Here is a 20566-nt window from a genome sequence, read left to right as displayed (position 1 = left end):
AAGGTCCTTGTATCAAGTCCATTCCCCAGCGATACAATGCAGGACACAGTTGGCCGAACTGAAGTGCTCCAAACAGCCCCTTCCTTTCGCTTGCCTTCCTGACTGCCCACGGCTGTGTCCACAGAGCCACCGACTGAATGAACACAATATTTCCTTGCTTCGCTTTTTTTTTTTACTGTAATCTTGGCCAATATTGAGACATGTCAGGTTCACTTCCAGGAACTTGGACTGGAACTGACACACCAGGGGAAATGAGGCCTAGAAGTGGATGAAAGAAAGAACCACGTAGACAATCCTTCTCAGAAACACACATGGCATATAAATTTGTAGATTTAATAAAATAATGGTTTCTAACCTTTTAAATATATATATACATATACATAAATTACTTCAAGTATTACAAACAAAAGTACCCCCTTCAGAAACTAGATAATATGGTGTTTATATAGACTTATTGAATCCCAAATCCACCACCCAAAAGAAAGCGGGGGGAAAACAACCTCCATTTGTTTGTGTGTTTGAAATGTTAGCCATGAAACTATCTCTTGAAAACCAATGTGCCGCTTCTTGGTTTGAATGAAAGGCTTAGAGAGGAGAGTGGGCCCTGACTTTAGCTAATAGTATGTGCTCAGAAAGCTTATAGGCTCAAGTTTTGTTTTCAAATATAACTTCTGGGACCAAAATTGGGGGGGGGGGGGAATGACTCCCCTACCCACCCACAATGGGTTGTCAAATTAATAATTAACTGGTTCCCATTTTAAGTCTGAGTTTCTCCCCAAAGAAGCTGAAGTTAAGCACACCCTCACGCAAAGCCAGGGGAGTCTTATGAGGCTACTTTGCAGTGAAAGATCACCGGGCAAAAGCAGCTGGAAAGGCTACCTCTGCGCAGCCTGTGGAGAGCAGCACTCACCTGTTGAAGTGGTGCCGGAGGTGCCCATTGGCTGACTGTTCATGTGTGTCTGCATATGTGGGGGAGTGTAGGTATCATAACTCCGCCCATTCACTGACGGACTGGTGGGCAGCATGCAGGAGTAGGAGGAGGTCTGGCTGGGGACTGGGGGCTGCGAGGAGAAAGGGACACAGGTAGTTACTGCAAAACGCACCACAGAGCCCCAGGCCCAGGAACTCTGCCACCATGTTGCCATTCCCCACAGAAACACTTACAGTCCTACCACTGGCCACAGCAATAACAAAGTTGCCCCACCCCAAGCTTCAAAAACTCTGGAAATTCAGGCAGTTGTTCAGTTAGACAGCTGTGGAGCCCTTTGATTTATCCATGAGACTGGTGAGATTTTAGTCCATTTTCATCTTGGGTCTCTGCGGCCAGCTTTAGGGAAACTGAGGCCTGTAGACTTCCATTAAAACACAGCCATCTCTCGTGCCCAGCAAATTCGAGCTGTGGGCGGGGGGTGGGGGGGTGGGTAAGCACTCTGTAAAGCTCGGCTGGGGGCTTTACAATGGCTACACTCATGAGATTCAAGATTCTTTCAAGAGGCAGGTCCATAAAGGCCCGGATAAACTAATCAGGCATGCCAGTATCGATAACCAGCCCCATTCTGCTCATTCGCTGTGGCTTCCTTCCACAAAATCCAAAAAAACCTCCCGGGCCATCGTGTTGACTCGTAGAGACCCTATCACACAGAGCAGAGCTGCCCCTGTGGGCTTCTGAGGCTGTGGACCTTCCCGAGCACAGAAAGCTTCGTCTTTCTCTCTCGGTGCAGCTAGGGTTTTCCCCAAAGAACCCAGATGGGGTTCTTTCCAGAATATTGCTGTTGCTGCTGCACCCCTCTAAGTGTCGAGAATGGCAGCACTGAGGAGACAAACCTTCCTCCTAACGAAAGAAGAAAAGGAACAGATCTGGAACAGCGCCCCCCCTCCCCCCCCCAATGAACTCTCCTGGGGCTATGCCAGCCCAGCAAAGCTGAGATCCTGGCAGAAGCATAAAGTCAGGCAGGAGAGAGAGGGTTGCACTAGTGTGCTCTGCAAAGTTGAGAACTGGCCAGCACTCTTGGATCTACATGCTCAGAGAGAGATGCACTTTAGAAAAGAGTCAAAGGAGGAAATCCCATCCTTGGAAACAAAGGTCAATGATTTGGGATGATTAGATGATTAGACTGACTGACCCTCTCACTCCAAAATACAAAACATGTGTTTTAGAATCATCAAGCATTTTCATCTTCTTTAAGCTTTTAGAAAGTATTTGTTTTTCAAATCACCCAAACTGATGGATTTTAAAAAGTCAACACTTGAAATCAACTGACCCCATACAGCTGTTGCTATGTGGGAACAATCTTAGTTTCATCAAAGCACCTATTTGATTGGTTCCAGTTGTTTTTTTTCTCCCCCTCGCACAGATTTTCTTCCAGTCACAAAAGCCTTGATGTTGCTATGGATTATGAAACCGAACAAGACAGACACTCTGTGACCTTATTCCAGTCGGACGATATCTGCTAACAGCAGGTTCAAAGAAGCAAGCAGGCCTGGGGGGGCCCTGTCAGAATTTCCGTTTGCATTTGTGTCTACTTCCCACAATCACTTCTCTAGGCATCCTTACTTCTGGAAAATTCCAAGGCAGTTACAGTAACACCAACCAATGGGCTCTTAAGCCTTTAATGTACACACCAAGTGCAATATGGCTAATAATATCTAGATGCAATAAAAATAAAATCTGAAGTTGTTTATGGGTGGGGGGGGCTTCAAAAAGTCTGTGGAACACACAGGTACGAAGAGAACAACAAAATCCCTCAGCAACTCTCCAGAGGCATGCAGTTTTCTAACGCATGAGCCAGAAAGGAAATTTTTAAAAAGGGAATTCTTCCACAGGTTTTGGAACCTTCTCCTATAGAGCTGCTCCTATGTTAGCCTGAAGCCTGTGGAACATTCCTTTTGCTGTTTTTTGTTTTTGTTTTTTTTAATGAGAAAGCCAGCAAAGGGCATCCAGTGGAGAAGGAATCATCTATCTAATCCCTGAAGTGTCTCCAGCAGGGGCTCAGGGTGGCCAATCTCAGGCCATTGGGCCCCTCCATTGTTGTGCACACAGGAGTCCTGGGGAAGCTGCTGTAAAAGGTCTGGAAAAAGCCCTTCCCAGGAGGAAGCTATCCAGCACCATCCCACCCTCCTTAGACAACGTGTTAGGAAGGACTGGCCCAGAGCTGAGAGCAGGGGCAGGGCCTTTGTACCACGTGAATAGCATCAGCACTTCCCAACAGCCGGGAGTCACACCCCAGACACATATTACACTCCCAGCAAATACCTTCTAGTCCTCTTTTTGGTATAAGCTGCAGAAAGAAAATTAGCTTTTCTGCTGTCTTAAATAGTTCCTACTATGTAAACACAAATCCCAGGATTCGTGTGTTTTTCTTCCTCACCATCTTATTAACCCTTAAAACTACCCAAAATACATACAATACTTATGTGTTTACTAGTATAAATGCAAAGAAACCTAAGCATAAAACATAAGCTATACTAGTCTAGCAATATGCCAGCAATCTATCCATTTTCTGGTTCAAGTTTCAGTGGTAGCCAAAGCACGCCCCACTCCCACCTGACATGATGCAAGCTAACATCCTCTGTAAGCAAAAGGCAGATGAACTTGACCGAACAAGTCATGAATCAATCAATCAATTAAAAAAAGATTGGACCGACTGTTTTCATTGCAGACTTGACTGGTCAAGCCAATCACTGCAGTGAGAAGGGTTCCCAAGGGACACAGCCAGTCAACCAAGCTTGCCCGTCCTGGCCCAGTCCTCAGTGCACCTCCCAGACACCTGCTAAGCAGACAGCCACCAGCCTCACTTACTTGCATAGGCAGGTTGTTTGCCATGGTGAAGCTGGGCATGGGCGGCAGAGCGCTGTATGTGTTTGTGAGGGCTGTGTCTGTCCGGCCCAACATGGAGCCCGAAGTGAAGGAGGAAACTGCCAGGTGAAAGACACAAGAGAGAGAGTGTCACAGTGACCGCCACGGCCCAGTTTAAACACAGTTAGCAGTAGCGGCCATATATCAAATTACCAGGTGTAGTGGGTTGTGGGATTGGTTGGTAGACACTGGTACTGAAACTACTGCTGATAGGAATGTGACTAGGTGTGTTGCTGGCCTGTCTTCTCTGATTCCGCAGCTTTTCTTCTCGTCTCCACTTGGCCCTTCGATTAGAAAACCAGACCTGGAAGCCAGAAGGACCAGGTTAGCTAGAACCCTGGTAGCCCTGTGCTCCCCTCTGGCACGTCCACCGCCCTCCCCCACCCCTTCCCAGGCCGGAAAGTAGTTAGCAAACCAGACCTGTGGCCATTTATATGTCACTGTGCTCACAAGAAGCACCTTTGTCTCTAGAAAAGGCAAATGAATAGAATCAAAGAGCTTGCAACCACAAGGTACCTGTATTCTTGCTTCAGGCAGATCTATTTTAGCCGCTAGTCTTTCTCGGGCAAACACATCTGGATAGTGGGTTCTCTCAAACTCTGAAAGAGCAAGTGGATTTATCTGTGTTGTGCCACAGCTAGACAAAATGGCTCTGGTTCAAGCTGGCCCCCCGGACCCCATTTCCATCATCTCCAACCAGTTCCCTGGAAAGGTTGTGACTGGTAGTGTTGACTCTACTTGGAAGAGTTTTCCCAGGAGAACCAAATTAAGTTTTCTTCGGAATGACATTGGAGGACCCTTTCTGTGGCCAGAATAAGTCATCTTTCTCTCTCTCTCTCTCTAAGAAGTCAGACGTTGAGTCTTTGAACTACTGATACACAAAAAGAAGAAAACACATGCACATTGAAAAGACAGTGGGTGGAGGGGAGAGGAATGGAGAAAGAAAGAAGAAAAAAACAAGGAAAAACCACTCTATTCAGTGCTCTATGCAAAGGGCCCTGGCCAAATCTAGCCCTTTGTACCGAGGATGTGCATTTACTTTGATTTACTACTTGTCTGCTTTGAAAACGCCATCACCTTTCTCCAGGGCCTCAATTTGCTCTTGGGTAAAAGATGTTCTATTTCTTTGCAGCTTCCGCTTCAGCTGAAGTCGCATTTGAGCTTCATCTGAATCTTCTCCGTTGGAACTGATGGAGTTAGTGTTTTCACCCCCTCCTTCTTGTTGCTGGCAGCCATCTGGAACAAAAAGGATGGGATGGTAAGAGCAATTCAGAATAACTAGAGCCTGGAAAAGGGGCCTGGGATTGCCATCCACGTCCATGTCAGTGTAGCCTGCGAAGCAGTCCCAAGGTGACTAAGGGTTGGCCTAGGTCTTTCAAGGGGCGACATTCGACAGCAGACCTGCCCTGACCACCATGCTCTCTGGGTGCGCTTCTCAAGACGGTGCGTGCAATACCCACGCCCCGTGGCATGTCTTTGAATGGTAACAACAAGCGCTGGAGTCCCCAGCTGAAATGATTTCTCAAACCTACCCTGGACTCCCCATGTGGCTCACCCCGTTTCCTTTCCCTGCAGAGTTTATTTACCTGTGTCTGTGTTGGAAAAATAAGAGAGTGATGTTCAAGATTTCAGCTGATCTATAATCAGTAATTCCTAGCTAATCAATTAAATGTTGATAGGTTTGGAGAAAATGCTATTAAGAAACCAAACCAAGCTTGTAATCTTTTTTAAAAAATATTTATCTAGTTTTTATTTGAATTCTGCACAGTCAATTTCATTTTAAAGGTTGTGAATTTAGAAGTGCTCGCATTGTTCTGCAGTTTTATTCAACTATTGTGTGAGTGCGCTTCGCCTTGACACCTATTACGAGCACAGCTGTAATTATATCATCACCAAGAACAGGCTATAATTGCTGAAAATGGAATTTTATATTTAGATAAAAGGACTGTCCATTCTTTGTAATGTGTTGCACCAGAGAAAAGTAAGATTTCTTTTAAATTTTTAACGTGTAATTTAAAAAAAGAAATAGTAGAGAGTTCACTAACTAGCTAAATATGCTATGCTGCAGCTGAGTCCTTGGCATATCATTTAAGCAGTACATTTTTAATTAGGGCATTTCCACCACTTTTAATGTAATTTCTATCATTAAACAGGGGAAAGTTTTATTGTTTTCCATTGGCGCTTGGAGGGCGAGATGTGCACTTGGGCTAGCTTTTCTCGAAAGCCTCTCCAAGGGCAGGACTCAGCCTGGGCTCCCTGAGCTACTCCAGGCTGGGGCTCCAGTCTTGGGTGCTCAGAGCCCAAGGGATACCAGCCAGGCTGCCTCATGGACACACACACACACACACACACACACACACACACACACACACACACCTCATAGCCAGCGGGGGTGGGGGAGCATGGGGCCCGCCACGGAGCATTGGTGGGAATCGACTTGTCCAGGAATATAATTTATAACCAGAGGACAATAGCCAGTGCCTTCAAAGAGTTCAGGGAATTGTGACAGGATCTAGTGGGATCCTTTCAGGAACTTTGAAATGTTTTAAAACCCCAACTTTCTCCCCCATTTAAACAGTCGGATTCATCGGCACTGGCCACCATATGGGCCCTTGGAGATCTATTGAGATGACCACCAACACTTGAATAGAGAGGGGCTGCTTTTCAGCGCCGCACAATGCCCCGCGAGTAAGGGAAACTATTAAACTCCTGGGGCAGGAGCGTTGGCAAACTTTCGTGGGCAGAATTTTGAGGCCACAATGAGCGCGGACAACAAAAGGATTCTCTTGAGGCGTGCAGCGGGCCACATTGTGTTACAAGCAGCCCAGTCAACAGACTTTTCAGTGAAGTGTGTTAACCCCTCTGCTCTGCTATCATTAATCACTGTCCGCAGCTCGGGCGCTTCAATGCTATTTAGGGCGCTTGGCTGGGGGGACAGGGGGGATGGGGCGCGGAGGCGTGGAGGGGAGACTGTGAGGGAGGATGGGGACCATGGCTAGAGGCTGGGGCTGAGGGTGGGCGGGCATGGGGGTGGGGGTGAGGGTGAGTAGAAAGGAAGAGACCAGGGTGGGTGGGACAGGAGGGCGGACCCTAAAAGAGAAAAAGAGGGCTTCAGAGATGAGAAGTATCAAAAGAAAAGAACAGAAAAGAACTCGGAGAGGAAAAGAGCCGTGAGGCGTTGGGGGAGAAAGGGAGAGAGGAAAAGGAGGAGGAGGGAGAGAGTATTAGCGAAGGCTATGGCTGTCCTTTGAGTTGGCTTGCGCCCCATCAGAAAGGGGGTGGTGCCGCTTAGCTGGTGGCCACTGTCACCACGGTCCTGTGAGGACGCAAGTGTCAGCGCTGAGGTGTGGCCCCCAAGTTTCAAGGTGACTCTTCGAAGTGATTAAGAACACAAAGCTCTGCCCCGGAATTGCTTCTGACTCGGGTTGACCCTATAGGATAGGGCAGAACTGCCCCTGTGGCTTTCTGAGACTGCAGACAGCCTCGTCTTTTTCTCCCTGTGACACTGGTGGCTTCAAACTGCTAACCGTGCTGTTAGCCAGCAGCCCAGCCCTTCTCCCACTACGCCAGTGGGGTGCAAAGGGATTTTAGGGGGAAGGACACAGGAGCTCTCCTCTGGCATTTTATTGTGATCCAGGGACACGTTATAACTGGCTTTTCTGACAGCTTTGGCGGACTCTAAAGACTGGTGGATCATCACTTTTGGAAAACACAAAATTCTGCCACTGCCTGGCATTTAGGACCCCGGGAACCCAGGGCTCGGAGGGCAACACACACACACACACACCTAGGTCACTCCGAGCTCCTGCTGTCCAGGAGGCTGGGCCCATCACAGACCCTTACCTGGCACTGTTCGATCTGGCCAATTAAACCAAGCTGGTATCCCCCTCAGCAGGCCGTTCAGAAAGGGCCCTCTCCTCTGGTTCGCTCCTCTGACACTCCCCCACTTTCCTAAAGTTAAACCGTAGACATGTTCACGTGCGTTGCACACACACACACACACACACACACCCCTGCTCTGACTGGAGAACTGACACTAATGGCTAGTGAAGTCAAGGAGGAGGAGGAGGGGCGAGCTTGATTTTCAAACCTCTTTACACACACAAGTAGAATTAGCAACCAGTACGGAGAATCCCTCGGCTTCAAGAACCCTTGAAGCCCTAGCAGAGCAGAGAGATCACAGCTATTCCGTTTGTTTGCTACTTTTTGAAGTTAGCGAGCGTTTGCAAGGGCGGTGGGGAAGGTCCCTGATCCCGCTTAGTGGGGATGCCTCCTTTTTAACTGGTTTATCTTCCACTCTTAGGGCTTTTAACGAAATGGAACTAGGAGTTGGAGCTCGAATTCCCCACACGAGAACCCTAAGTGGCAGACAATTAAGATATCGTCTTTAAAAGGCGCCCCCTCGGTGCGGAGCAAAGAGGGGGGCCCTCAATGGGCGCCGTCCACCTTGCAGCCTAATCCGCGAGAAGGCGAGTGAAAGTGCCTCCCATTATCCCTGCCCCAGCACCATCTGACGCTGGGCACAGGATTTGTTTCCTGGAAGAAGGAGAACAGAAAAAAAGGAGGGGGGGCGGGAGGGAAGACGCTGGGAAATAAAATCATTCCTTAGTTTCTTAGTGTCTTAATCAGTGAGGCGGAAAACAAGCAAGAAAAGATAGCAACCCGGTTGCGGCACCTTTTCAGCTCGGGAGCGCGGATCAAAACATTGTAGCATCTGTTGAAAGGGAGACTGACTAAATCCTATAGAAGGCCTGGGTATTATGGGGGGCGGGGGCAGGGGGGGGGGAAGGGAGGAGGAGATAAGAAAAAGTGTCTCCGTGATCCCTAAAACCACCAAATCGCTGGAGGATTGGGGCTGGATAGAGTCGTCTCTTGTTGTCAGCCCACCACGTCGTCACGATGTTATTCACCGCCGCACAGCGCTGATCAGATGGAAACCATATTTGTCTCCCTCTGAGACCTAACCTCGCCTTATGCTTTCGGAGTAATGGACTCTTTAAAACCCAAGAACGGCTTCCCGGGGCGGGGAAGGGGGCCATGGAGGGAGGAGGGACTCCCTGAGTGTCAAAGGCCTGCGGAGCCCCGAGAACGCCTGGACCGACACTTGGCCGGCCCCACGCTCCGGCTCGGCGCGCCCACTGCTGGGGGTGGGGGGTGGGACGCGCAGCTCTGAGCCTGGGCATTGGAGCCCCTGCGTGGTGAGTGGGGCTTTTAGGAAGAGGCAGGCGGAAGAACGATCCAGACTTTTCTAACACCCTGGCGTCGGAACGCCCCAGAACGGGCGCCAGCCCCAGCCCTAGCCGTCCCCAGCAGGCCTCTCTGCTCCCCAGAACGAAAGGCTACGCCAATGGAGCTCCAGCGCTGGTGGAGGCCACGCGGCTGACTAAGCTTCTGCCCTCACCTGCTGTCTCGCTCGGCAGCGCCAGAGGGGCGTCCTCCTCGATGTCCCCAGTCACTCTGAGGCCTCCCACCCAGGAGGCCAGGGGGAGGGAGTTTCTGGGCTTGGTCTCCCAGTCCTGGCGCCTGCGCCCTCTTTGAGACCCCTGGGACCAAGTCGGCCAGGTCCTGACAGGAAGAGACCCCATGGAGACTTCAGACTGTGGGGAGCAGTGTTGGGGGGGGGGAGAGGCAGGTGGGCGCTCGCTCCGATGCCGCAGAGTACAAGTGCCTGTGTCACTTGGGTGTGGTCCAGAGTACACTCGTGGGCAGACTCCGGTTTCAAAGGTCCCGCAAGGTTGGGGTCATCGGCTTACTATCGGGTGGCATCTCCGCTTTAGTGGGGGACAGAGCAGCCGGGGCCGGGCAGCCCCTGGTCCGCAGCAGGCCGAGCCCTGGAGTGCAGGCGGGGTCGTCCAGGGGAGCCTGGACCCTGCCCGTCAGGAGGCCTCCGCTGGCTGCACGGCCGCGGGAAACAACAAGCCAGCGCTTTGCTCCCTATCTTCCCAGTGTCCGTCCTATATTGTTTTCTGCTCTTAACACTGACATGTCTAATTGGCAATTGGTGCCGAATCGTGTCCAGAGGTCTCTTGTGGAACATTTCTACAGCTGTCTCCTTCAACTAGACGCTTATTCATGTCGCCTTAATGAGAAACAAAACGTTCTCTAATGAGCAATTACAGAGCGACAGGATTGTTCCCATAACAAATTCTTGCGAGTGACAGAGGCATCCTTTGTACCAGATATTTCGCATACTGTTACCGATTTTCCCTTCGCTAGCCCTGCGTGGTGGAGGCGCAGGCACCCCTGGCGAGTCCTGGATGCCCAGGCAGCCTTAGGACTACCCCCACAGCAGTCGCCCCGGGTCGGAGACCCCCCCCCCACTCTGTCGCGCTGCCGGAAGTGAGGGACTCCACGTCCCATTATCCCGCATATTATCTCCCTGTCACGAGGACAACAAATGCCGATTAATCTTTGGAATAAACTGTTTCCTCTTTTTGACCAGGCTACCTGAGGGTGGGGGAGTGGGTTGGGGAGAGGGGGTATCCAACAGACACCTCTATCCTCCCTTCTGCTCCTCTTCTTCTACCCTTTCGCACAAATCCTGGGATGTCCCAAGGTCTCAGGTCTCCTCCCATCTCTGCTGGAGCAGCTCCTGGTACCCTGAAGTGGGGCTCAGCCTTCTCACCGCGATTTTTACCCAGCTGCCACCCTCCCAGTGTGAGAACTGATGGCCTAGAGGAGCAGGGTTGGTGGGAGCCCCCTACCTCCAGCACCCCTTCCTCCATTTGGCCCCTCATCTAGCTGGTCCACTTCTCATATACACGTAATTCACATGTGCACTCATACATAATTTGTCAATTATAGCAAAAAGCAAAACAATACAATTATGTTTACCTTGCAGTCTGTCAGTGTGCTAACTTGTCACACTTCTACAGCAAGGGGACTCTGCATTTTAAGGGGGAATTTTAATAGGGCACCACGGCACAACCTCTCACACAACTAACTCCTGACCACACCTCACTCACACACCACCACACTCAGACTCTCCCTGGCGACTTGCACAGCCCCCAAGCCCCCTCCCAAGCTAACCAGCTGGTTCAGCACCACCATCTACGCACATCACAACTCCGTGGTGTGTCCCGGCCTTTGAAGAGGGTTCCACTACATTCCCCCCAAGCACGGAGGCCAGGAAGGAGAAGAGATATTGGGGGGAGGAAAAGATGGGCAGGAAACTATGACTAGGGAGGATTTAAAGGATGGACATTGGGTTTTACCTTGTGTAGGTTGCCCTGGCACCGAAGTCCCTGGATACCAACCAGGCCGGGTACCCCAGCTTCCTGTCTGCCCGTTCAACATCCTTAGTTTATCATACATTCCGTCTGCGCCCATCTGTTGCTTTTCGCTAGCCAGGTTGCGAAGAACTCTGTTTATTGATGATACCTGCAAATCAAACCAAAGTCAAACCAAATGGTAGCATCCCCTGAAGAAAGCATTATCCCATGTTAAGTCCCCCATCTCCACTTGCCCACCCCCATAAAGAATGACCCTCAAAATATTAAAACACTTCCAGCCATCCTGGGACAATGAATGGCTTTGCGGGGGGTGGGGGGCATCATAGAAAAAGTGATAATCAATCATGTTGAGCAAAGAAATTGAGCTGGGTAGAGATTTGGGGGAGGGGTGTGAACATCCTTCATCACTACCCAGTGGCCCTGATGATCTGACTAGGTGGCTGCTTCATTTTGTTAAAAGATGTAAAAAAGAAATAAGTAAAAGTTTAAACCTATTGTTTCAGAACTCTCCCCCCAGCCCCCACCTTGTTTTATATATATGAGGAGAAATGGATGTTTGGTGCCTAAAGGAAGGTTTAGGCCAGTGGATGTGGAGGACGCTAGAATATGCTTTTCCTTTTCCTACTGGATTCATGAGCCCTTCCTGAATGCGTGTGTCCTCTGCTTTACAGTATGCCAATGGAGTGAGCAAATCCCCATATTCAACACCCATTTCCAGATGGTCAAAAAAGGTCAGGGCAGGCACACACCTCTCAATACCCCCAGGTGCAGAAGAGACATGTGTGGAGCCGGAAGGAGAGAGAGATAGAGAGACAGTGAGAGAGAGGAAAAATGGGAGGAGGGAAAGGAGGATAAAGCAGAGGAGAGCGGGCGGGGTGTGGGGCTGGGAGGGTGAGTGTTCTCAGTGAACTTACACTTGGTATGTTATCGTTGGTACAGACCCCCTCGGACAATAATCTGTCTCGGATTTCCCAAGCAAAGATGGACGGGCACTCCCGTTTATACTGGGCTATTTTGCTTACAACTTCTGGAGTCGCTACTCTCGGTTTACTACCACCGATTGCCCTGGGTCTGATGGAGCCAGTCTCGTAATACCTGCCCAGAATTTTACTCACACATCCATTGGACACCTGCATATGGGGAAGTGGACAGAAAATCACATTATTAATAATTTCAAGACAAAAATAAAATTGTTTAAGTATGCATTAAACAATGACAAGCTTACGTTTTGATTGTCCAGCACTTGGACTTTTGCATCTGCATGGGTCTATAACACAAAAATATACCTTCAATGGTATGAGAACTTACTATAGAGAGCTTTTTTTTTCTTAAAATTACATTTGTAGCCCTAAAAACTACAAATATTATACTTTCAAACAGTTTGAATGAAAAAAAAAACTAATTTAAGAGTTTTTTTATGAAAAAAAAACTTTTATTAAACCACTGCCTGGAGATGCATCAAAACGAAGTCAGATTAATTTTGTTGTGCTGACCTTGCTAAAAGTGGTGGTAGGCTTTAATGGGCAAAGAGGAAAAATAAAACTAAAATTTTACTATATCTCTTTAAAAAATAAAGCCCATTTGGATGGGCTAGAGAGGATCCAAATAACGTTCGTCTTTTCAAATCAATCTATGTTCTTCATGATGAAAAACAGCAATATCTCAAAGCTCAAGGTAAGGGCAAGATGGGGAGAAGGCAACCGAAATCATGCCAGTTTGTTATTATCACAGTTCATAAACTGTTACCTCAATGAATGCCTTTACCAAATGTCAAAAGGTTTTTAAAAATACAAGCACTTTTTTTTCCCCTTCAGCAGATGAATTATCTCATGACTGGCCCAGGTTGAGAAAGGGAGGGGAGGATGGTGGAAGGAAAAGGGAAGGAGGAGAGGCAGGGCAGCGGGTGGGACGAGGACCTGGTGGGTGGGTCAGGGTGGGGGTCCATAATTAGCAGCGTTTACAGTAAGAAATGAAGAGAGGGCGTTGAGAGTGGAGGGCCGCGGGGGCGGCGAGTGGGGTGGCGCCAGGAGGATCACCTGCAGAATTCGGGAAATGTCGCACGGCCGGGCCCCGCTGTGAGCTAGCTCTACGATCTTCTGCCGGGTGGAGTCCGGCAGTGGCCGCCCGTTGACAAAGACACCACCAAGCTGATTCACTCCGCTGTGACCTAAAGAAAGGGAGAGGAGAGGAAAGAAGAGGCGGGGAGAGGGAGTAAGAGGAGGAGACAGAGGAAGAGAGGAAGAAGAAAGGAGGAGAAAAGGTAGACGGAAAAGGAGAAAAGACAACCACAGTGCACTGTCAGCTCTGCTGCCAACCCTTGCCAACCTCAGCGATCAGGTTCCTGCTATCGATCGAAGAACCGCAACAGGACCAAGCAGCCTTGTAGTATAGCGGGCAGCCCAGCACCAACCAGCCATGCTCCTGCCCCAGATTGCAGAAGCATCCCAGCTTCAGCAGCTCAGAAACATGCCAAGGAGCAAGAACTCCTCGCCCACCCCACTGCCTCCATCACCCCACCCCAGTGCCCCTCTTCATAAAGCCCTAGCGAGCCACTGAACCTACACAGTGCCAACAACCAGCTCTCAAACACCCTCCCAAAGACCCCAGCAGCCTCATCGTCACCGCAAGCTGTGGGTTCTACAGAAAAAAAACCACACTGGAACGGCCAAGGTCACTGCAGTATTGGGCCAGTGACTGCATATCCTACAGCCCTTCATGCTCCCTGGGATGCTAGAGTCCAAACTCTGGTGACGACCTGGCACAATCACTCGAATTGAAAAGGAGGGAAAAGATAAGAGAAGAAACAACACAACAAATCCGACCAGTGCACCCCATTCGCCCCAATCGGGGTTTCCCTCCACTTGGCTCTGGTCCTGCTTCCCAGCCACCAGGGAAGGTCGCCCAGTGGGGTGGAGGGCACTGTTGACCCTGGCCCTCAGCACTGCCGCCGCCCACAGATGTTAGTAAAGCTCAGAAGGGAGAGGAAAGGGGTGGGAAACACACCTGGGCATCCCCCAGCCCACCTCTATCACTGCATTTCCCAGCCACGCATTTCCATTGTCTAATCTTAGAGACCAGGGGAGGGAGTTAACACCTCTCCGTAGGCCCCCCCCCCCTCCCCGCCCCGAAACTACAGACAAGCAAATAAAACCAATCGCTAATTTCAACTTCCTTCAAAGAAAAAAGAAATCTCCAACCCGCAGCCCTGGCTCTAGAAAGCAGACCTCCCAGAAGATGTGGTTCCCAGCTGGCTCTCCTCTCCTCTCTTCTCTCCTTGGAGCCTCCTGATAAATTGACTCCAGGAGCCTGTGCTTCTTAGCAATAAATAAGCTCCAAATATAGAAGAGGGGGGAAATATGATGAGCCTCTCTGACATTTGTCTTTAAAATAAAACTAGCTGCACGTCAAGTTTGAGCTTAATTTCTGGAAATAGGCGGAAGTCGCTCCGGATCATGCATGGAAGGCTAATTGAAAAGATCAGTCGGGGCGCTTGTGGCAGCCTTGTCACTTTGTGACAGTGCTCCGCTCCGGGAAATTGCATCGTCACGACAAACGGGACCGTGATAAAACGACCCTTTCCGTCCCTATTTGGAGATCACTCAGACGAGATTGAACTGCACTCCTTTCCCCCTTCGTGGGGAGCCGCGTTTTCAGGGTAGCCGAAGGCTTTGGGCGGCCATCACCAAGGGTGGAGGGGGTGGCGCCGAGTCTCAACTCGATGAGAAGTGACAGGCGTTGGGGGATCTGGACTGGAGCTGAGTTCAGTGCTAGTTGGGCGGTAGCGCCGGACCGCTCTTCACCAACATAGCGAGGCCTGGACCTTGCTTCCGGTTTCACAATTGTCTTTATTGCGGGCCTTGGCCAAGCAAGCCTCGGCTCTTCTTCCAGCCACGGAAGCCCACTCCCCACAAGAAAGCCCTTCCCGAAAGAGATAGGTGTCTCGAGCGGAGACAGCGATTCCCCAAACTTCATGTCTAGACTGGGCAATTCCCAACCTACCAATGCCTAGGCCTGCGAGGTCGCCCCATCCTAGACCTCCCTTCTTCTTTTATTGCAAAAAAATCACAATGTGCCTGCCACCTCTGCAGTCACCGCCGCCGGGGGCTTGCCGAGGAAAAGGGGCCAAGACGCCTCTGCCAGCATCGAAATGGCAGCGAGGAAGCGCAGCTCTAAATTCCCCTTCAGAGGTTAAGCCTCAATCATTGTGTCCCTTCCCCAGGGACGCCTGGAGCTCTCTCGCCCAGTGGCGATGATTATGCGCCTAGAATTCGACCGCGAAGCATCTAATAGGAAAACATATGGTGTCAATTTGGATGCTCCGTGCCTCGCGTACACCCGGGAGCGAGCGGCATAAAGCCCTGTAGGCCGGCGCGCGACCCAGCGCCCCTCGGGGCCTGCAAGCCAGGCCGCAGCGGCAAACGCTCTGCGCGGCAGCGCCCCACGACCGAACTATCCTTACGAGCCTGTGGCCCAGCGGGGCCTGCGCTCCAGGGGGAGAAGCCAGCCGCCACCGGGAGCAGTGGGCAGAGGCACTGGTCTTGCCCAGTGGATGTCTCCTGGGCCAAGCCCCCAGGCCCTGGCAGGTCTGCAACAACCATCCGCAAACCTCGACACCTTCACGCCCTTTCCTGCCACTCATGCCCACTCCCTGGGCAGCACCAGGAGTCGGTTGGTCAGCGCCAGGACTGATGGAGCGGGCTAGGGGAGCCACGGTCTTTGAGGATCGACAGGGAAGGTTACTCGAAGACCTGGGCTTCCCCACTCCAAGTATAATGAGCCCCTAGACCGCGTTCAGAGTCCGAATCTCAATCTGGGCCTAGTTATCCTGGGCTCCTTCCTAGGCGCCAGGCCAGGGCTGCCACGTTCCGGAGTCCCTGGCCTGAGCTGGAAGGTGGGCTGGGACATCAGAGGCCTAGACTTCGAGAGGAAGCAAGGGACAAAAACCCGGAAATCAAAGGCATTAGGGGGCTGAACGACCAGGGCCCGTGGAGGTTTCATTGCCAGCGCAGGGTTCTCTGATCGATTCCTGCGCGCGACCCCCACCCTCTTCGCAGGTCCAGGAAACACTGCTCTCTCTGGCCCCGGAACAGCCCCACGGTGGGAGGTTACCAGCCCCTCCTCCGGGCCCACGGGCCCTTTTCAAGCCTAGGTCCCCCACTCCTCTTCCTTTCTAGGCCCCAGGGTGGAGAGGGGAGGAGCTGCCCTGAGAGTGACTCGGGGGAGGGGTGTCCCCCACCCCACCCGGGAGCAGGCGACATTCAGTCCTCGCTAAACCCAAAGGGGCCTCCTTCCTTCTCCAGCAACTGAGAGGAGCCTTCGCCCCGCCCTGCTCGGGCCCAGCCCCTCTCTGGGGTCAGAGCTCGGGCAGGGGCGGGGAGGGGGTGTGAGTTACAGGATTTGGGGGTGGGGATGGGGTTTCTCTACCATAGCTTGGAAAAGTCGGGCAGTTCTGAAGGGCCCAGCCCCTGTTCTTCCAGGGGCTAGAACAGCCAGGTAAAGGTCCCCACCCCCACCCCCACTCTACTGCCCGTGCCAAAGTGGATGCAGCCATCTCAGGTCCCCGAACCTCCAACCTCTGCCTGTCGGTGAGCCTCGCCCCTGCCCAGCCTGCGCCCCCGCCCCCTGCCCGCCGGAAACCCGAGAAAGACCAGAGGCACTTACTGTTCTGCATGCTGGCGCTGACTGGGGGCCACAGGATCCCAGGAGGCTCGGATATGGGGCTCTGTTATTAAGGAAATAGGTGTTAATCCAGGGCCTCAGTGTCAGGTAGACCTAACTCCCGCCCGGAAGAGGAACTGGGATCAAGGGCAGAAGAACACCTCCTTCTTTAGGGACGGGTCCATTCAATCAATCACTTAGATGGACCTCACCTCGCCATACAGTTTCATCTGTCAGGTCCAAAATCTACTCCTTGGACTTGGAATAAAATACCCAATATTCCCAATCTTTTGCCCTCTAATCACCTAGAAGTTAACTCTGTAAGCAACAGAAAAGATTTCCCACTCTGCTGTCCCCCGTCTCCTTCCATCTGAACTACAGAAAGAAGCACAACCACTGCAGAACTTGCCTGAAATTTGGGATGTCTGTCCACTCTTGCAATAAAGGGTCTCACACATCTGCGCGACCCCTAGTTAATGTCTTCCCCCTAAGGCAAAACAGAAGGAGAGAAGGGGATGTCAAACTGTGGCCCAAAATATAGGACCCCCTACTCTCTGACTCCCACTCTCACACTGCTCTGAACCCTAAGCCCCAGAGAGCCAGGTTCCAGCCACCTCTTCTGCAGTAGCTCCTAACCTTTCTAAGAGGCTGTTCTATCTGGCCTAGGCAAATGGGAGAATCTAATGAATTATATAAAATATTGAGAACCTTGGAAAGGGGAAGGGAGAGAGCAAGAGGAAGAGTAGGGTAAGGAGTAGAAGCCAAGGGTTGGGCTCGGTAAGACTAACACCTGGAGTTTTGAGGGACAGGGAACCACCAAGGAACCGAAACTTCACAGCACCAGCACCTAAGACTGAACTGCCGCAGGGCACACTCCCTCTTTCCTTAAGGAACTTCTGGTGATTTGCTCCGAGGTCCCCAACACCCCAGTCTCCCATCCTTCTTTCTTCCTTCACCTCCACAGCCTTTCTCAGCTTCTCAGCTAATCGCCCAGGCCTTCCGGGACTTGGAAAGTGGAGAGTCCAACTTTTTCTCTCAAACCTCACTTATGGTGATTAACTTCTCTTGTGGTGTTTAGCTCTCCCCCCTTTCACTGTACTGTGACACACGCTGTCTACTTCGCCTCACTGCTTTAAAAAGTAGGAACCAGAGGGGGTGAGCTTGGTCGACAAAGCCTACAGACAGCAAACAATGGCTTCTATTCTCTGGCTTTCCCCGACCCAAAGAGCAAAACCCAGTCTCCCCAAGCAGCCACACAGCAGCGCCCAAGCGAACGCACCAACGACCCACTAACTCACAAAGAGAACAGACAGACTGTCGGTCTTCCCTTCATAAGTCCTGACCCAGTGCAGGTCCCCCAAGGCTTGTCCTCCGCCACCCCCTCTTTGCCCTCCCCTAAAAAGAAGGTTCTTGCAGGGAAAATAGAAAAGTAATTTCTTGTTATAAATATCTGAAGGTAATTGTGTTACTGGTGTGAGTTGTTAGGGGCTGTAAAAAGATACAAGGGCACCGTGGGGAGCTCAATTGGGAAGAGAGAGTTGCAAGAAAGAGCCTATTCAAGAGGTTTGCCAAAAAAAAAAAAAAAAGAGGGGGGTGTAAAATAATGAAATAGCCACAGCATAATTTCTCTCTCTTAAAAATTAAAAGATAAAATATGTGTTCATTTTCCGGCTTTGCCTATGGTAATGATTAATTTTGTATACCAACAAGCAACAAATTCCAAGAAGCACATAAGTCTCTGTAAGGCCATTCGTGGTCTAATTTATTATCTAGCTGGGAGTCAGCTTATTTTCATACAAACAAGCCTGAAAGGAGAACTTTTCTCCAGCTTCCCACTACGGCCTGTTTAATACCGGCGACAGCTGAGGACTTACCTAGCTACCTGGAGTTTGGGTTGGCTTCCTCCCCTCCCTCCTCCCCCTCAGACCCTTGAGCCCACTGTCAGCCCCGGACTGGACAGTCAAAAACCTCAACTCAGCCTCAGAAAGCATCCCTCACTCCGCGCTGACAACTACCGTAGGAGAGGGGCAAAATCCCCTGGGAGGGGCAAAAGTTTCTCAACTTCGCTCTTCGGAGCCCACACTGTGCACAACCACGACTGATGGCCGCTTAACCTGGCCGGTACTTGAAGCTATCTTCTTTCTTTCTTTTTAAATGCCACTAGCTGATCCCAGAGAGGCCTAGTCGATTAATTTTCGAAGCATCTGGGAAGGTGAAAGCATTTCCAGTGGTCTGTGCTCCATCCCCCACCTCCCTATGGCTAAGAAACTATCTAATTACCTAAAGTAATCGCTAGCACTTAGTTCGAGAGCCCACCCACCCCCACCCCCGAGGAAGCCGGGAACGCAGACACCCGGAAGCAGTCGTGAGCCGCCAGGCCAGACCCCTAGCCGCGGCCCGAACAAGTCCCTCGGCTGAGCCCGGGCTTTGTACGGCCCTGGCCGCGGCCCGGTACCCACGCGGGAACGAGGGATTATGCAGACACTCGGAGTCGCCGGGCTCTCCAGCCACTGGGCCACTGTTCTCCGCCTCCCACCCGCCAACTGGAGCCTCCGTTTCCAAAAGGAGTTTTGTTGCTGTTGTTTTATTACTTGATTCTCAAAAATCCATCCCCTGACTCCTTTAACTGGGGTAAAGGGAAAATCTCTCTTCAATTGAGCCCCCCGCCCCCAATCAGAAAGTAATTTGCAATTAAGACGACAAAGTTTCACTCTCTGGGACCAAGTAAGGTAACAACTAATTAAATTGCCTTCAGACGTTTGCAAAGGCCACCAGCTATTAAAAAAAAAGTAATGTCAACGGCAACAAAACTGTCCTGCATTAAACTCTGCTTTTCAGTCCATTTTCTGTGCCCACCCCCTCCTCAAACCTTCCCAAGTTTGTGTTTAACGCACAAAGTGGCTTAGGGAACTTTAGCGAGTAAAGGGGTGGGGGGAGGGTTTGAGAGATAGAGAGAGAAAGAAGAAAGGAAAAAAGAAAGGAAAAGAAAGAGAGGAAAGAGGGGGAGGAGGGGAGAAAGAAACCTCCGTTCACTTTGTTTTTAAACTTTCTAGAAATCACCCTTGACTGGAGGGCCGGGTTTTAGCACTCGAAAAAGAAAGCATTTCCACTTGAAATTCAACTCCATTTCCCCTCAATTACACTTGCTAAAATTCCGAGCTATTATGGCGCAGAGAGACTGAGCAAATCCGCAGCAGGAAAAGAGGCAGCAACTTCATGAACTTTGAAAAGACACGTTTTCTCCTGGGGTCCCAGAATCGAAGAGCTCTCGAATTACTCAGTCTAATTAACTGGGAGAGGAGGTGATCAGACAAGAGGGGAAAGCTAACGCTTTCATATTGATTTTTTTTTTAAACCTCACAAAGAATAAGCATGGGGCCGTTCGGATTAGAGAAAGAAAGCAAGAAGAAAACATCAATCCACCTTTCCACTTCAAAACTTGTTGAAAGAGGAACGCCAGGCGCCGTGGGCTCGGAGGAAGACAAGGACAAATACCCACCGAGCGCTGCGGAACCCGGGCTTTCGCAGGGCGAGGGAGAGGGTTAGTGGAAGCCCGGGCAGCGGAGACTTGGCAAGTTCCGGGCTCCGCACTCAAGTGAAGTGGGGGGCCCGGCGCCCGGAGGCTTGCTGGAAGCTGACAATCCTCGCGCTCCCCTGGGCGCTCCCTCGGAGCGCGCCTCCGCCAGCCGGGGCCTGCCGCCTCCTTCGCGGTCGCGCTCGCGGTCGCCCTCCCGCGCTCGCGGGCCCGCTCGCTCTTTCCAGCAGCCTCCAGTGGCGTGTGCGTGTGGCCGCCGGGCCGCCCCGCTCCACCCGGGCCGGC

General features: G+C 51.1%; 1 protein-coding gene across 8 annotated transcripts in view; it reads right to left on the bottom strand.

Annotated features, from left to right (window-relative positions):
• PAX6 (paired box 6) overlaps positions 1 to 20566 on the bottom strand; it is a 28123-nt gene continuing 7557 nt past the window's right edge. For 3 of the 8 annotated variants that reach the window (XM_004708266.2, XM_004708268.2, XM_045290975.1), the window contains exons 3-14: positions 17156 to 17233; positions 16750 to 16810; positions 13125 to 13255; positions 12314 to 12355; positions 12003 to 12218; positions 11071 to 11236; positions 4934 to 5092; positions 4373 to 4455; positions 4010 to 4160; positions 3800 to 3915; positions 911 to 1061; positions 1 to 258 (exon numbers count right to left, since the gene is read on the bottom strand). In XM_004708266.2, the coding sequence (XP_004708323.1) occupies positions 173 to 258; positions 911 to 1061; positions 3800 to 3915; positions 4010 to 4160; positions 4373 to 4455; positions 4934 to 5092; positions 11071 to 11236; positions 12003 to 12218; positions 12314 to 12355; positions 13125 to 13255; positions 16750 to 16759 (1311 nt within the window). In that variant the 5' untranslated portion in view covers positions 16760 to 16810; positions 17156 to 17233 and the 3' untranslated portion in view covers positions 1 to 172. Of the gene's footprint in view, positions 259 to 910; positions 1062 to 3799; positions 3916 to 4009; positions 4161 to 4372; positions 4456 to 4933; positions 5093 to 11070; positions 11237 to 12002; positions 12219 to 12313; positions 12356 to 13124; positions 13256 to 16749; positions 16811 to 17155; positions 17234 to 20245; positions 20338 to 20566 lie in introns of those variants that run through there. The other 5 variants (XM_045290976.1, XM_030885814.2, XM_004708271.2 and 2 more) reach the window with 5 other exon arrangements.

Source organism: Echinops telfairi, unplaced genomic scaffold, assembly GCF_000313985.2.
Source record: "Echinops telfairi isolate 266 unplaced genomic scaffold, ASM31398v2 ScPeMD7_60;HRSCAF=208, whole genome shotgun sequence".
Classification (NCBI taxonomy): Eukaryota; Metazoa; Chordata; class Mammalia; order Afrosoricida; family Tenrecidae; genus Echinops; species Echinops telfairi.
This window is presented reverse-complemented; position numbering and strand designations above follow the sequence as displayed.